Source organism: Neodiprion pinetum, chromosome 3 (genome assembly GCF_021155775.2).
Source record: "Neodiprion pinetum isolate iyNeoPine1 chromosome 3, iyNeoPine1.2, whole genome shotgun sequence".
Lineage (NCBI taxonomy): Eukaryota > Metazoa > Arthropoda > Insecta > Hymenoptera > Diprionidae > Neodiprion > Neodiprion pinetum.
This window is the reverse complement of record NC_060234.1, coordinates 18,380,157-18,399,123: the sequence shown is the minus strand read 5'-3', so window position 1 is coordinate 18,399,123 and position 18,967 is coordinate 18,380,157. Positions and strand designations below refer to the sequence as shown.

General features: G+C 35.4%; 1 protein-coding gene across 6 annotated transcripts in view; it reads left to right on the top strand.

The window, feature by feature from the left end:
• Window positions 1–18,967, top strand: part of wake (wide awake) — a 292,797-nt gene that overhangs the window by 140,475 nt on the left and 133,355 nt on the right. For 5 of the 6 annotated variants that reach the window (XM_069134081.1, XM_069134080.1, XM_069134079.1 and 2 more), the window contains exons 3-4: window positions 2,021–2,172; window positions 5,927–6,049. In XM_069134081.1, the coding sequence (XP_068990182.1) occupies window positions 2,021–2,172; window positions 5,927–6,049 (275 nt within the window). The remainder of the gene's footprint in view (window positions 1–2,020; window positions 2,173–5,926; window positions 6,050–18,967) is intronic. The other variant, XM_069134082.1, reaches the window with a different exon arrangement.

Below are 18,967 nucleotides of genomic sequence, written 5' to 3'. Positions count from 1 at the left end.
CCAATACCGAGAATTTCGAAAATCAGGATGGCATAATTATATAATTTATGGAATATAAGCCATAAATATTGAGTGGCTGATGAAAAATAAACAAGACAAGATAATTCATGTCAGGGTAACTAACGTGTACGTTGATTTGTGTTGATTGAGGTGCTATTGATCATATTTTTGGCAGCTAATTTGATGACTCAAAGGAGCGTTTTCATTCTTTTCTAAATTCTTCTTCTTCCTCCCCAACAGACCTTTTGGCAGCTAGTTTATGACGGTCAATTTTGGTCGAATCTAACCTCAGAATACCGCGGGGATAATGACTTGTTGGATGACGTGTTGACACGTCAATTTTGAGGTTAGATTCGACGGTCATGGGTTATGTTATGTTTATTGAGATTGAGTTTGTTTCACGCTCGGCCGACTATGGCGCTGTAAGTTTCTCTGTGTTGCCAACATAACTGTCTAATGCAAAAAATTAGCCGTCTCAGATTCATTGTCCCCAAGTGTACCACGTGATGCGTGCAATGGTTATAAGTGCCTATAGATGCCAGCACATCACTTGTCAGGCTGAACAATACAGTGATATATTATTCTCAACAGAATTCGTTGGTCTTTCAACTTAAAAAACCTGCTTATTAATTTTTAAAATTTGTATTAAATTTCTTGTAAAAAAATGAATTCGCCAGTACATTCCGAAGAGAAAAGAGAAAATGAAGAATTTGAGATTCTTAAAGAGTAATTCAAATAATTCAAAATATTCCCGAAACTTCGATTCGACTTCTGAATTGAATTTCACTCTTCGATTCGATGCGATCACTATTCGCACGTTGGTAATTTGTACGTATACTTAACATGTTGGGTTCTGACCGCATTAGGGGCACCCGTATTTGGCGAAAACACGAAAACCGATGAGAACCGTATGATACGTCGGTAACACATGCACTGGCAGCTGATGCACGATTTTACCGACCAATTTGTCAACAGGTTAAACAGTTCTCGTTCGATTTCGTGTTTTAGCTAAGTACGCGTGACCCTGAATCGGCCAGAATACAGCACGTCAAGTGTACCTATACTTTCTCAATAAAGTTGTCCGGTGTGTCTTAAGGAGGTCGTCTAGTGGTAAGGCTGGTTTTTATAGGTTTTTCGGGTATTGTTTTTAAGACAAATATTGAACTAAAATTTCTCATAATTTTCGTAATATATTTATTGACATTTGAACAAACTTTGTGAATTTCGGAAACCAAATATTGAATATAACCTAATGTATACTGCCCGATAAGAATGTAAGTCAAAAAAAGTGTAGACATGATATCTCAAAAGGCACTAGAGCGATTCAGCTGAAATTTTTATAGCATCTTTATTATACTTATACCTATCGCATGAACCGAGATATTCGTGATTGCTTTGGTAGTTTTTGTTTCACGAGCTAAACAAATGGGAACAAGATGTAAATTTCAAATTTTTTTTCGTAAAACAAAAACTACCAACGCAATCATGATTATCCTAGTTCACGCGATGGGTATAGGCATAATAAAAATGCCGTAAAATTTGAGCAGGATCGGTCTAGTGCTTTTTGAGATCTATATCATGTCTATACTTTTTTTTAATCACATTCTTATCGAGCAGTATTACATTAGGTTGTATTCAATATTTCGTCTCCGAAAAATGTACAAAGTTTGTTTAAGTATTAATAAATATAACGTAAAAATTATGAAAAATTTTATTTTAATATTTTATCTTTAAAAAAAAATACCCAACAACCCATTAAAGAAACAGCCTTCATACTAGACGACTCCTTCAACCTTGACTGAACAATCAATTTCGAAATCATCAGACATTCCGTGAGTTGTCCGGGGTTTCTTAATCTTGATTGGATGAACAATTTCGAAAACACAAAATATTCCGTACATTTTTTATTCACCTTTTGGAAAACACCCATCGTCCGAAAACGACAATATATCAATATCACGCGTTACATCGCTCATTCGTAACACTTAACAATTGATAAATATTCGTTATCTGTTTTCAGTGCCCCGCCTGCCCAGGAATGCAAACCAGAACCGAGAACGGGGCGGGGTCCTGGAGGACGACCAGCTCCGTTACTGCGGTCCAGGACTCTACCGGCGATCGTTGCTCCGGGGCTCAATATTCTACAGGCACAAATCGACGCCCGTTATCATGGTACGGCAATGCATGAGTGAACAACTGTCGGAGGGATTTTCGGGAGCTTCTTAGGTTCCAGTGTGTTTACCTTGTCTTCTATTTCCCAGCCAGCCCAAACCTAACGTCGCGCTGTTTTCGAGAAAAAAATAAACAGAGAATTGATACTTATTTATAGAAAAGCTAATTGTCTGTTAGGTGCAGTGTTGGGCATTTTTTTCCCAAACTAATCAAATTTTATTTATAAACTACAATCAAATGATAACAAACTATAATAAAAAAAAAAAATATGCCACTCCAGTTACAATTGTAATTTACCGGTAATATATTAATTACAGTTGTAATTGATAATTGGAAAACTAAACTTGAATACGAAACTGGGATCGTTTGTTCTGGCAATTGCAAATTGCAAACCTAATTGGTAATATGTAATTAGTTAATCAAATTATCAACTAGTATCGTTTGCCCAAGAAAGTGTCAGAAAGAAAAGAACTTAAGTAACAATGATTCAAAATCAGTTACTAACAACAAGTCAAGTTTTGATAAGTTTTATGAGAAAACTGTTCAACTGGTGAATAAAAGGGAACTTGAATAACTAATAATCTGAGCTGGGTTAGACTCTCAAGTGCTTTTTGTTCATGCTAAATTCTTGTAGTTTGTCCAATTACGATGAATAACAGTTCATCTAGTTCGCCAATGACATCCACGAAAATCATCTGATATCGATAGTTGATAACATGAATTTCTTTTGAACCTAAGCCTGAATCTATTAAACGAATCTTCTATTGATTTTACACAACTTGTATTTTCAGTAAATTGAAGTGCTCAAAAGGAATCGAGGTTCCAGTGAATTCAGACCATTCATTCGCAAACAATATGAGCTATGATTTATTAAAATTGGATGTACGTACAAAATATGGTATGAGTTTGTCACTTAATAAAAAGAGGGAACATTGTTGTATTTCAAAAGCTTCTGACAAATGACCGCCTTCCGTGCAAATCCGTTGGTTTATCTTGTCTCTCCGAATTGCGGATGCATTGTTTCGACCCAATTCATCTTGATCCACTTGAGCTGTACTTGTTCAGTGTTTAATTCCTACTTACTTGGATTGAAAATTATTTCTACCAGACTGTACAACTGGAACATCCTTAATTACATATCTGAAAATGAGTGGGGCAAAAAACGAGTCGAAAAAGCTTCTCGCCTTCCATATCCTGATCAGACACGTCACCTTGCCTGACATTCAATATCCCACCCAGCCCAGCCTTTTCACTTGCAGACGCAGCTCAGGCAAGTCGTCGAGAGTGGCGCCCGAATGTCACGTTGTGTGTCTCGATTGACGACGGGTGAACGTCCTCCTGCGGGGGTGATTTTCTCGGACGTTGGCTTGGCCGTGGGGCGACGGAACGTTGATCACGTATTCAATGTCTGGCACATTCAATTTGACGATTTGCTAAAGCAGGAAACAAGTTACATACCTATACAATACGCGAACGTGAACAAATTGTTGGTTCCGGTAGAGCCACCCCCCGTTTTTTTTTACTTCTCGTCACCTATGGTGATAAGTAGAGACCGGATTACATGCAGCATAAAAAGCTTGAAATATGCATGAAAAGTGTCAAAATATGCCATATTGAACAATTAAAAAATAGATTTTTTTTTTTAACTTCAAATCAGTATGAAATCAGTAAGTAAACTCGATAATCAACAATTGCTTAACATTTTGTTACTTTTGTCGATGTAAACAATCAGGTACTGTTCCAAATGTTCGGTAGTAAGATTGCGTCTTCGATAACTGAAAATATTTTTCTAAATGGAAAAGGACCGTTCCACATTCACTGAGGTAAATGGGCAGTATTTGAACTCGTGTGCTGTGTTGGCACTTATTTTTTCTAGCAAAAGTTCACCCGTCCCATTACTAAAACTATTAATTTTACACAAAGTTTCAAGGTTTGAGTTACCGTTCAAAATGTTTTCAAACTGTTCTTTAAGTTTACGCTGAAATAGTTCTGGCAATGCGGAGTTCACTTGGCGGATCTTATTCATTAACTGAATAGAATCAGTCAACGCCAAACCTTGAGTTTCAAGTGTATTTTTTTTTTTTTTCTATATTAGAATCGTTAAATGCTTTTCAAATATAGCGAAAATATGCATCATCGCTAGATTTTACGCGAAATATGTAATAACCAGTAAAAATGGGCTATTAATACGCAAATGCATATAATCCGGTCTATGGGGATAAGGGTGTTCCTTAGGGGGATCCGTTATACAGCTTCTTTAAAAATAATTGACATGGTTCAAAGTCGACCTGTTCCTTAAACAAGGTTCATTTCACATTAAAAAATGTTTGCAAGCTAAATTTATGCTCAAAGGATTATTTCACACCAATGGCCGAAATCGATATCCTTTTGATGCCATACCCATATCATATCCTTCGATAAGCCATTTCTCATCGTTTGAACGCAGAGTTTCGAAAACAAAAATGATGCGAGTGTTTATTCTAAATTATTCAAATTTTCAACAAAAAATTTTCACCAGATTGAAAATTGACTTTATTTATTCAAATAACATGATTTTACGCAGTTTCCGGTTAACTTTTGGAGGCTTATGCCTCCCTAAATATTCTCGCGACGTCGCGTCGTACTCGAAGAGAATGTAAACAAGAAAAAATTTTTGTTAAAAGAGCCTATGACTAGGCTTTTTGCATGAATAATTTATTTCTCTAGAACAAAACTTTCATAGATCCTAATATTTTCGTAAGAATTTTCTAGTACATACATATAAAGACGGCAAAATTAAATGAAGAGTTAAGCGAAAATTTGTGATGGTCGGTGCTATAAAAATCTTTTCTTTAATTCTTGAAAGTATTTAAACATTTCCTCGGTTTCGCAACAATTACCGTCTATAAACTGAACTCAACGACACCCTCTTGTTCGTCTTTATTTTACGACATCTGCAATAGCCAATAAGCCACACGTATACTATTTCTTTGCTGAAACAAGATCTAAACAGTAGTTTGTTGCCGTAAAAAACCCACCCGAAGTACAGAATTTCCAGCTCAAGTCTTAATGGTTGCCTCACAATACGTGACTTTGTTACATTCTATTAACACGTAAAAAGACATAAATTTCTTCCAGTTTCTTCAGAGAATTTCCCAAGATAATCATGAGTACCTACCGTCTCTTATACGGACGTAATTGTGTGGACGATTTAATCAACTGCAAAACTGCTGACCGTTTTTTTTACGTCAGGGCAGCGAGGAACCAAATATTAGCAAAATTTCACTCTTTGGATCCTTTGGTCGTAATGGGGAACCGAAGCCGACCTTTTAAGGTTGACGAAAACGAACTTTTTATTATTCATATTAAAACGAAATCGATCGAACTGTCAAATCGTGGTAGGACGTGAAATGAGTTTACGTTTTGATACTTCACGTTTAAACGGGAAGAGTAACATGGGATTAAAAACCTTTTAGAGTTGAGCGAAGAATTCTATACTACGGAAGAAATTTTAGTTTGGCAAAAATTAGACACGGACTGACAGAAAAGAGGGGAAAAAAAGGTCTACACATATTGCAATAATGTGAAACAGTCTAGCGAACAGCCGCTATTGTATATTTTCTGAAGCACGAAGCCAAGCGATCGTTAATCATCGCTGACAAGTATCGTGAAAATGATCCCCATGCCACCGTGGACGATCATTTATTTCGCCTTGATATTGCGATTGATAGAATTTTCGAGGGTGAAGCTCTATATTTCTTTCTTACTATCGCAGCCGCTGCCTCGGGAGGCGTATTCGCTACGTCGGCTGACCCTGTTTCCGGAAAACGTGGAAGCACAACGTCGCACTACGCCAAACTCTTGACCCCCAGGATCTCCTTCACGGACGACAGTATAGGTGAGTAGCCGAACGCCTGCCAGGTTCTTGATCTCGTACATTTGCGTAGGAAGGGAGAAATCAGGGATGAGTGTGAACTCGAGTATTTGGAATCAGTGTTGTGGTAAAGTTGACAAAAAAAAAAAAGAAAAGTTTTTCATGTTATATCAAGATGAGGAGGTTTAGAGTGGTTCGTTAGCCAAAACCAAATGTGTTTCAAAAATTTTATTACGAGATCGTCCATACATCGAGTAATTTTCAAATGAATATATTCGTAACCTGTGACGAGCTCTTCAAACGAACAAAAATAGAAAATATTTGAATTACAAACAAAAGCTTATCTTAAATATAATAGCTTAAATCGTTTCAAAATGGTTGAGACTCTGGTTATAAAGTCGTTCAATTTCACTTAATGATGGCTCATTTTATTTAAAAGAGTATTTCAAGCAAATTTACTGAATCTCTTTTTTCATGATTTGGCATAGTTAAGCATTTAATTGTACGACATTCCGTCGATATTAATTATGATACTTATCGTTAGTACTAAAAAGAAGAAAATCTGTTGAAAGTGACTGTGGAAAATAGTCTTTTGAATGCCATTGTTAAGTAAAATCAATAGAATTTACTTGACTGTGAACCATTTTGAAGCTGTTTGAAACGAAGTCTTGATATCTGAGTTTTTGTTTATGGTCCCAATGTTTTCTATTTTTTTCTTTTTAAATAGATCTTCACGCGTTATGAATATAAAAATTTAATAAATACCTAATGTATATACTATCTAGTAATAAAATTTGTAAAAAGTATCGACTTTCGGTCAACCAACCTCCTCAAAGTGCTATAGGTACAAAATATCTTGGAAACGCCTTGAGGTATGCAAAAACTCTTCAACGGTGAAATAACTGGTTTAAATAAGATTATTCAAATTGCGATGCCGAACAATCCCGTGAGAACTCCATTCTACAGGGTTTGGTATTAGCAACGCGAAATTTTCCGTACTTTATGAAAATAAGGTAGAAAAAATTCCTCCAAGTCCGCGAATTCTGGAAGAAATGCCATCCTTGTTTTGAACCAACAACGTAAATTTCACGATTTCTTATCGATGTTCTTCCAATGTAGACATTTCTTGATATCCCATATGTAGAATTGTGACCATAACTAATATTCTTATTACTATTATAGAATAACATAATCTGTACAAGGTATTGCGAGTTTTAGCAAATTATTTAATCTGCAGGTGCAAATATTAGAACGCTCGTGATTTTATGAAAATTTAAATTGGTCACTCGGAAAAATCGAAAGCTGATTATTTTGGTTCTTCTTGTGCTAATTACTTGAGGTAACGCTGACACACATATGAAAGCCTGCATGCAAATTGTTGTTCTAGTGAATTTAGAGCGTATTAAATGGATATCAGTTTTCTCAAAACATGGAATCGTGACACTGCGATTATTTCAGTGCACTTAATCGGGTGTCCTGGTTAAAATTACCGATCGAATATCTCCGTAACGATGCATCCAAATTGTTTGCCCTGCGTCCTTGGACGTATCTTGAGAAATAGATTTCCATGAATGTATAAAATAAATCAAAATCAACGAATTTCACGTCGTGTGAATCGTAAAATGAGCGCGTCACTTATATCGATTAAAATCTGAGCCTAAGTATAATTATAGCTTGAGCATTTATCAAAAACAGGGCATCAGAACGCGATTCTACATGCATTTCGATTTCGGTCGATTTTATGCTTCCATCGGAATCTATTCCTCAAGAAACATCCAAGGACGCAGGGACAAACGATTTAGATGCAATACTCGAAAATGTTCTGGGGATCGGTAATTTCGACCAGGGCACCCCTAAGAAAGAATGAACCTCACCGTTTGAAAGAAAAGTTTTCGGTAATGTTATTTACATCAATAATAGTGAAGGCGATTAAAACAACGTCCTTACTATGTACCAGAAATGTATGTGATTGTCGGCAAATTCTTACAACGTAAGTTATCGATAATTTAAGAAAAAGTCTTTTAATTATTAATCATGCATAAAATTATAATAAAAAGGTCTTATAATTACAATTATAGAGTGTCAAAAATAATGAAACTTTGGTGTTTTTTATCCGATTCTAATGTTTTTGGGATTATTATTTCACTAAAGAGATCTCCAAAAACCGCTTGAAAAAACTGTTCAGAAAGGGTTTTCATCAGCAGCCACATTTGTGCGTTTTAACCGTATACTATATATGACGTAAAAAGTATCGATGTTTTTTTTTTTCTCAACAATTTGTGGGGATCTGATCAACAAGCAAACTAATCTCAAAACATCAGAATCGGATAAACATCGTCAACGTTCCAATTCCTACAAAACTTTTTCTCAAATTACTGACAACGATATCTTGGCTGGTGTTATACATTTGAAATTTCTCGGATTAATGTCTGTCCCACATAGCAGGGGATGATTTTTAATCCGTATCCACCATTATTGGTGCAAATAGTTTTCGGCGAGAGATTTTTCAACCAATTTTTTTTTCTCTCTTTGTAACGTTTGATTCAGGCGATGGAGCGAATTTACCCTTAAGAACCATGAGTTTGGAAGATTGCCTAGTACGTGCCAATTAGGTAATTGTATACCTACTCTCAAAGGCTGTTAATTATAGTGAAGCAAACTGAAGGGGGGATTCGCGTGGATTAACGGGTGACGATAATTGTCGAATTATGAACATCGTAATGAAGGATTGTGGAGCAGAGATAAGTACAACACGACTACACGGTATAAGACGCGACGCTAACTCATGACACAAGATTCCCAACATAATATACAAGTTACACGCCCGAGTAGCTAGGTCAACAAATTACTAATAATTTGTTTACTGTAGAGATTGGATCCTCGGTTTTCCGCCGCTTCGGGCAACCTATTGCGAGGCTGAATGCTCGCGGTTGAAGGTTATCCAAGGTTTGTTAGCGCTCAAGATGTGCCTACGTCGATGCCGGGGGTGGTTAATTTCCATCCCCCGAAAATTAATGCCGTGTCGCTTAAGACCTGGCTGCAACGCCTATCAAACCTCTTGGACCATCTTTTTGCCGCTTTGCGAATCTATATATCCCGGCCACGAATTGTTGAAATATATCCGCAAAATCTAATCGGACTGCTTTGATCTCGCGAACGGCTAATTCCCGGCTCCTTGAAACGCTCTTCACTGTTTCAAAGAGAGCAATTCCAACTCGCATGGTATAATGACCGTCCGCGTGCTTCAGGCCTTCAGACTCACATCCTAGGCTTCAATCCCTAATCCCTTTGTCGGTCGCCATTACAGTTTGCCAAAGCTGTTGGCGCGTCGACGACTGATTACGAAAACTCGTGAAGCTGATGTTTAAATAATCCACAAACTCATCAATAGTCGCTATTTAACTTTATTTTTTTTTTTTTTTTTATTCAATATACTCTCGGTCCTGTAGATTTGTGAGTATCAATGGTTGATGGCGTTTTTTAGGCTTCAGGAGCTCTAATTTCCATCAAATTCCAATGGCAAATAAGAGCAAGGCATTGGTGAGTGACTTTTCGAATAAATTCAATCACTTCGTTACTGCCGTAAGGATTTCGAAGCATCGTTGGTCGGGTTGATTTTTTTTTTTTTTTTTGGAAGTCATTTTGTTGAGACGTCGTGGAATTTTTGCTTTCGGCGAGAGAATTTTTTCAATTTCATTTATTTCCTGGAATATCTTAAAAAAACAAAAAGTGTCGGGCTCTTTTATTTGCTAATAACACAGATACAGGAATTTAGAAAAAAATTATCGACGTTGAAACGAAAAGGGCATGTCTTCTGAAAGAAATGATTCCAAAACGCTCAATCGGACCAACGCTTCTCCGAAATCCATACGATGAGTGACGTGTTTGAAAAATGACTTTTCTATTCACCAATGTCTTGATGTCACTTGTAATTGAAGTCTTATGTAAATTACAGATTATGAAGCTCAAACAATCGACATCAATCATGAAATTTTACAAACCCCCGTGATCAAGGTTGTGTAAGAAAAATATTCACATGAGTTTTGTGGATATTAAAAAAAATCAGCTCTCCTGGCCTCCTAAACACACCCGATGTTTCAAATTCCATTTCATGCTGCGCAACGAATTAAACTCAACAGACGAACATCGTGTCTGCTGGCAGTGAGACGCGAAAAAAATTCACGTTGGGATTAACTGAAAACAGTTTTAGGGATTTGAAGCTGGGCTAATGGGTGACATGCCGGTGAGAGTGAGACTCTGACGAGGGTTCGACGGTGCAGAATCGTTCAGACTAGGGTATTCCTCGTTTGACAGTCTGCTAACGATGGTCAGTCTTTTTTTTTTTTTTGCCTTTTTATGGTTATCGGGTTCCGCAGGTTACTCCTGTACAACGTCAGAATTTTTTACGATGATCGGTTGCGAAACACTGATGGAGCAATTACGAAGACTTCTGCAACTTCTGAAGTGAGAGCTGCAACGATATATTTTAAACCCACTCGAACGTGTCTTTCGCTCACACCATTACAAAGAATTGATCAAACCTCTGATGTGATGAGAATTCAAAAGTTTATTCGCTTTTTTGTGTCGATGTGCCTCGTAATTTTGTGTAATATTTTCTATGCATAGGCGCCGACTTTCACGAAAGTTAGGGTTTGCTTTGTGGTACCTACCCAGTGAACACAATTATGTCAAACTGATGTCAGAATGACGTCATGTCACGTCATGATTTACGTAAGATGTGAGTCATATATGAGTCACATATGACTCATAATTTCCCACTTCCTGACGTAAGATTCTTACGTAAGATAAATGACGTAAATATGACCTTCAATTGACATCATTATGACTTAACTGACGTCAAAATGACATAACTCTGATGTCATAGAGAAGTAAAGTCGGTACCGGAAGCTTACAAAAATATGACGTCCAGCTGACGTACTTGTTATTTAGCTGACGTCAAGATGACTTAAAAGTACTTACCTGATATTATAACTTACCTGACGTCTCGATGACATAACTCTGATGTCATACTGATAAAAAGTATTTAAGAATGCTTATAATAATATAACTGTTACAACAGAACTTGTAAAGTCAAAATGTTTATATTTTTCATTTATAAATAGTGATTATTTTGTTACTGTACCTCTATTACAATATAATAATTAATTTTGAAATTAGTTTATATATTTTATTTATGACAATATCCTAATATTTTCAATGTTAAAAATATATTTAATGTTTGCATTTAAAGAGAATTTGCGGTAAGTTAAATTTGGACACTAAATATAAAAGTAAAAATTAAGAAATGTCATATGAAATTCCACTTATGAATTATTAAATCAATACATGATACAACATAGAACATAAATAGAAAAGTATCGTTAATCGTTTTTTTTTATACCGTCGTGACATTAGTATTATGTCACTCGTATGTAAAAGAATGACCGGAAGCTGATGCTTAAGTATGACGTTCATCGCACATCAATTTTACGTAAAAGTATGAGTTGTTTCTTACGTAAGAATATGACGGTATTATGATATCCTTTTGACGTCAGAATATGACTTGTAATTTATGTAATTGTATGATTTATTTCTTACGTAAATAATATATAAATTTATGACTTTGATGTGACGTCACACATATGATAGGGATAAGACATAATATTTACGTAATATTTAAGTCACAATCATGACGTCATATAAAAGTCAAATTTTATGTCAGCACTATGTCATAATGATGTCATACTACATGACATCATATCAGAGTCATCAATAAAGTCATTTTTATGTCATATCTATGTAAAAAGTCGATGATCTCTATGTGACCTATCTATGACGTCATATGGAGGTCATGTGTTCACTGGGTAAGCAGTTAAGCGGTAGTTGGTCGTGAAAGTGGTGGAGTTTCACTTCAAAAACCTAGCCCATCTCGAAAACAAGAATCTTATAAATGGGTAGCTGATATCTCACGTTAAAAACAAACATAGTAATGAAAAAATGCGAAAAGCTTATGAAGTCCGATTACCCGCCAACTTTTTTTGTAGCAGAACTTTCAGAGCCGCTTATTTGGACTATTTGAGGATAAGCAAAAATAACTACACGCACAGACATTGATCGTATTTATACTTATTGTTGAAATATTGAGTTCGTCTACAAAAGTTTCTCTCTTTTGTGATATTATATTTCTCATATTTAAGTTGTGTCTATTTGTTTTAAAAGTGAAAGTTTTCACTTTTTGCAACATCTGGTAAACACATTGTCAGCCCTGTAGCGATTGCTTTTATGATTTTCTGGAAGTAAGGATGGGAGCACTCGAACAGAGCCATATAACCAGGTATAATTTTGCACATGGTATAGACCCTTGAAATATATATTTTTAACAATACAGCTGCAGTGGTATGGCTCCAAGGAGCCAGTTCACTCTGCCAGTTCACTCTGATCCTTCAGTTGAGAAAGACATACCTTCGACACTCTATTTTGAATAAAAAGAACAATCTTCCTAAAATAAAGCTTTGATTATTTGATTAAAATTAATCACACCAACATCCATAATCCCAACACTTATAATTCGGAAGTTTCGGGAACTGCAGAAGAGTCCCTAAAAAGTGTTAGCAGCTGCTCAGACGATCAAGCAATCTCAAACAAAGTACCTGCGGGTAAAAAGGCCTAACTAAGGGATATTTGAAATGAAATAAAAAATATCCAATTTAATCAACGGGTCTTGATAATACTCAATATTCAAGTACAGTTTTTATAAGATATAAACGAAAAATGGTAAATTTTATCATAAACAGAAACGAAATTAAACATTTTTAAAAACTTTGCCTGTAGGCCTTATTTCACTATGGTAGAATAATAAGGCCTATAGCTTTAACATACTTAAGTAATCAAACTGTACGTAATATATCTGGTATCTGATATCAATAATCACATGAATGTATCAATTAGATTTAAAATTCTCAAAAAAAATAATTGTCAAGTACATGAAATAAGGGTAAAATTTCCTGTCATATCGCTCCCCGCTATTTAGTTTGTAAATTTGCGAGAAAAACATAAATTTTGAAAAAAAAAAATCAATTTCTGAAACAAGTCCAAAACATCTCGAAATCATTCAAAAAGTGTTTCTTCACTCAAATAAAGGCATTTCGAGTCAACATTTTCATTTTAAAGTGAACGGGTTAATTGCTCGGACAGTTGACACCAGGTCGTTTTCTGACCACGACGCTCGTTTAGAAGGCATCGAGATCGAGGCATCAAGAATGACGATCAATCGATTAGTAATGAACATGCATACTAGTTATTTACATTCGTAACATCTTGAAAACAATGTAAAATGCATTATAAAAAAAAAACTGTGATATACGAAGTAAGAGGATAATAAAGCTTATAGTTAAATTTAGTTCCCCTTGAGTGTCAGGCGAAAATGAGATTTTCGAGCATTTTTGGGGTAGCTAAATCCAAATCTGAATTTAGATTTTCAAAATTCAAAATGGCGGATCCAATACGGCGGACCAAAACTTTTTCAACTGGATTCGATCAAATTTGAGCTCTTTGTCAGCCAAATGGATTCGCCATCTTGAATTTTCCAAATCTGATTTCAGATTCGTAACCAGCGATCCCGAAAACCCCTGGGCAAAATTTTTTGACCGGATTTGATGAAATTTGAACTTCTCGTCCGCCATATTGAACCCACCATTTTAAATTTTACAAATCTGATTTCAGATTCAGATTCAGCGACCTGAAAAACTTCAAGATACTGACATTCGTCGGAATAAAACTAGTTTTCGAATTTGCGTCTGTTATATTAGATCTGGCATTTTGAATTTCGGAAAGCCCATTTCAGATTCAGATTCAGCGAGCTCGAAACTCTGACATACTCATTTTTGTCGAAATCAAACTATTTTTTCGAATTAGCGTCCGCGATATTGGATCCGCCAGCTTGAATTTTAGAAATCCGATTCCAGATTCGGATTCAGCGACGTCGAAAACGTTGATTTACCAAACTACAGTAAAATCGATGCAGGATAAACAGTATTTTTTTCAAATTCCCACATGTGTCATGACACAAAAGTGGCACGACTTTTTTCTGCCCACATGTGTGTCACTGACGCTCAAGGGGTTAATAACCACCGACCACGTATTTTAGAAAAACAAAATTAAAAATATTTGGACCACGATACGTTATTCAAATATTTAAGATCATCGAAGCATGAGTTAGTAAAGATACAGACTACGATTTTAGATAGCTAAGTGTAATATTACAAAAAATACTCACAATTTATTTGGTCCGATTTTTATCATTGGTACTGCGCGGCAGCGTCTTGAATGTAACACTGTTAACGGGAACCTTTGGTAGGCCATTGTAATCTTTTTTTATCCTTAATGACCCCTCTATTCTTCATGATGTCTGTACAATTCTGGAATTACTTATAACCTTAATAATAATGTTAATCATTGTAATCATCTCGATTTCAGGATCTCACCTTTATAATGCTTGTAATTTTTTTTTTCACCCTTGTAATCTTTTGTAACCCCTTTGAACTCTGCATATTATACAAATTTAATTGTATGCATGTCAACTTGTTGTAATCTTAGCAACCATCGTGTTATCCGTGCAATTTTTGTATTCTGTGTTATATTCGTAATCATTTTGTAATTTGTGTAACATCACTGTAATCTTTCCAATCTCTTTGTAATTCCTGTAATTTTTGTAATTCATCTGTAATTGTAATTGGAGTACGTCATTTTTACACAGTAACGGACCCCTCGGGAAAATCATGCCTACAGAAAGATTGAGTATTCTCAGAGAAATTTTGTTGCTTTTTTTGACAAAACCAATTCGTAGATGCAATTTATAAAGATTTTTTTCCGACATATCTGTTAGGTAGTGAACATTACCTAAAGAAAACTGTATCGTAATCAACATTACTTGACAGTTCGCCTCAGCGCACGAAAGCGAACTCCTCGTGTAGGTGTTACAAAAATTGTATTGTGCACCAAGGGAGGAAAGTAGATTTTCGCTCATGAGCGCGGAGCTTGCTGTCCGACCTGATTGCGCTTTCGAAGTGTATCTTCCTACGCCCGCGATGCATCGAGGTAAAGCAGTTGATGAGGGCAGTAAACTCTGCCGAGAGATCTGAACCTTCTGCCAGTGGTGCACACGAAATTTTTTCTGTACAATCACGGCTGCCGACCTTGCGTCTTACGTAGTGAAAGATCTCGTCGATCATGTCGGTGTGCGGCAATTTAGTACAGGCGAGTAAGGCATGTAATCGACTGACTCCTATTCTTTTCGAGAACAGGTTCGCCGATTTTTTCGTAGGTAGATTTGACCTCAACCAATGAGCCCTTGATTTTGCCGCCATATCAATTCAACAGCTGATTGTTTGTAAAAATGGTGAAAAAAAAAATCGAATTTTTTTTTTAATTTTTCGTCTCACAAACAGAAATAACAATATTAAAAAATGTTTTTCGTAAGTGAATAATTTCAGCAATACTCATATTTGTTAAGTAAGAAAAATTTTCTTTCCTTTTTTTTCGACCTTTGTCGATGGAAAAAAAAGTTTTTCAATCGCATTAGTAACCTCCATATCTGTAAGTACTACGAGAAATTTTTTTTGACGCTGTAACCCCATTATGTTGGATTCTATTGGTACCCAAAGTTTTTTCGAAAATCGCTATTTGTTGCCATAATGTACGAGATAATCGAATAATTTTTGGACTGGTTTTTGAAGCACTAATTTCACACGCGACATGTGAGTTTCGAAGGTTTAAATTTATAATTAAGGACACTGGATTGTAATGAAAAAAAAAAAAATGGCTGGTTTTTTACATTTTGCGGCTAAACTAAGAATTATTTTTTGAATCAAAAACTTTTTTTCATATACACGAGGTTAAGACCTACTACTTTTATATCAAACATTTTTTCCTCTCGTCGATAGAAAAAAAATTAAAAATAAAAATTCGATTTTTTTTTCACCATTTCTACAAACAATCAGCTGTTAAATTGATATGGCGGCAAAATCAAGGGCTCATCGGTTGAGGTCAAATCTACCTACGAAAAAATCGGCGAACCTGTTCTCGAAAAGAATAGGAGTCAATGCTTACTCGGCTGGACTAAGTTTATCGAAGTTAGAATTCATGATTGTATCAACTCGCAGCCTCCTCTGATTGACAGTCACTCCGCCCTAGGGAAAAAAGAGTTTCCACACTAGGCAAGTAAAATTTCATTAAGGTTCCTTACTGCAGGGAGTAAAGTTGGTCTTTCCGTGCACGTATGAAAAATTATTACATTTTGTGCATTTGAAATTTATTAACAAAAAAATATATTGTTTCCAAAAATACATGTGTTTGTCTGTATCTTATTGTGAGTGCAGTTGCGAAGAATAGTCTTCTCAACCAGACAGACCATTGTGTAATATAATAAAAATATAAATTTAGTATATTTTCGACTATTTTAGAATAATCTATAATAAAAGTCAATATCGAAGCTTCGGCTTACACTTTGGATAGTTTTTTTTCTTGTGTTTTAGAAACATCTTCATAGCCTCCTCAATGTGCAACTATCTCGTAGTAAACTGATTGCGAGTGGAAAAATATTGATTCTCATCTCAATCACCTCCTTGAAATTGGCCTTCGTGAAAATACATATGCGGTTCAGCCACGACCAGTTCACGACATTTCTATTATCTTACCAAGGCTCATTAGGGTTGAAGTTAACAAAGCTTATGAAAATTTTATTTAATGTAATATAACATACAAACGTGAACCTCATTTTCTGTACCATTTCACGTAAGGAAATCTGCATCGATCAGAAGCTAAGAGCGTTTTGTGAAAAATTCAATGAGCAATTCTAACCTTATTTTTTTAAATATTCCGTTTTATGCACCTTTTCCCCAAAATATCGAAAATCGTATATCATCATTTACCCTAAAATAAAGCTGTGAAGCCGATCCATTACGTATCCACTTAGCGTTGTTTTTGATTACCTTAGTCTGGATTGAAAGAAAAATTGTACCCAAGAGATAAGAAAGGAAAAAGGAATGGGGAAGTTAGCTTAAAAGATGACGAATAGTACATGATCAAATGCCTCCTTACCATGACCGGTTTTCGACAGTGAAATTAGGTCAATTCTTCCCGTAGCAGTTAATTATGTCCATTATTTTTTCGTCGACCCCACGGAATTCTTTTAAACTTTGCCAGTTTTCAGCGTCAGTTGCAAAAGACTTCGTTCTATTCTATTACATTCAAGTAAACTTGTAAACCTACCTTGAAAAATGTACGTCACAGAAAACCAAATGATGATGATAGAGTAGTATTTTTTAATCAACATCTTAAAGAACTTTTTGCCAAATTTTATCGACCTTCCAAAATACTTGTTCGTTGTAGTATGAAGAAAATACTTTACTTTAAGAGCGACCTCTTACATTTTGATACCAAATTTACAGACTTTCAAGGCAAGTGTATATTAAATAAAAAAAATCCAATGTGGCATCGACTTGCTATTGTTCTCATGTGAAACATGAAATCGTGCAAAGTCATGTGATCTGTCCGTTTTACATTCGATTTTAATCTAAGGGTTATCTATTCTATTACCTAGTCTTCATTTTCTTACCCTGTAACCCCAATCAATACTACTCTGGCAATTTTCGCGAGGAATCTACACAGGTGTACATCTAGAAACAAATTCGGTTCTATATCGGCACCCTTGACATGTAGCATAAGGACCATATAATGTTACGCTTGCATATGAAACGCAATATTGATATTGTTGACGTAACGAATACCCATCTAGATGTATATGGCAGTATAAAATCTATACCCGGTTACGTCGTGAAAATAACACAAGGGCTCCCAATCCGCCTGGATTTACGTAAGTTAGGATTTTGGGGGGTTGATCACTACGTAAAAATGACATACACTGATTACAATAACAAAGATTACAATTCAATCATAGATATTGCAACGAAATCAAAGATTACAGCAAGATTACACATAGTACAAAATGTTTACAAAGATCTCAAGTGATTACGCTGGTCTGCAAAATAAACTGTTTTTTTCTCCTTCTTATTATTACAAGTAATTCTAATAGATTTAATACTCTCGAATCGAAATGTAGTAATAAAAAGTATGTACCACGCATACTTTTCATGTAATGTTTTTTTTTTTTTCAATAAAACGATAATTTTCTTAACAAATTATAGTCAAACACTAATGACAGCAACTATATTTATAATATTTTTAATAAAAGAAATAATCATATCATGTAATATATTATACATACGCGACAGCAAAAAATGGACAGCAGATGTAGCAGATTGAGCGCACTAAAACCTTCATATCTATAATATTTTTTTCTGAAGAAGGATTTGGTTGCAGAACTGTGTTACTAAGCTACACGGAATACAAATAAATTTATGAAATTGCAGTAAAATTACATAGATTACAAATGTTTCGAGAGATTGCAAGAGTAAGACAGGCTACAAAACAATGTCACCGATTACAAAGAAACCAAAAAAAAAAATTAAACGTAATTACGAAGATTGCTAGGATTTCGAGGATCACATAAATAACGTGCAGAATAAAAAGAGATCGCAAAGGATTACAAAAATTACAAATAATCGCAAAACTTACAGAGATTTCGAGGATTACAAAGATAATACGTTATGTACAGTATTGACAGAAATTTTCATGCGATTACAATGATTTCAAGGATTGCAAAAATAAGACGAAGAATGCAACGGGATTACAAAAAATTACAAGACATATCAACGGTTGCACAAGAATACAAGGAGCATGTACACCAGAAGATTATGACAGTTATTAACTCCTTTGGGGTATATTTTACCGATCGGCATTTGTCTCACGGTCTGCGATTGGAGAAAACAGCAAGCAATCAGTCAATTACGTGCAATGAGACAACTACCAATCGGTGAACTGCAC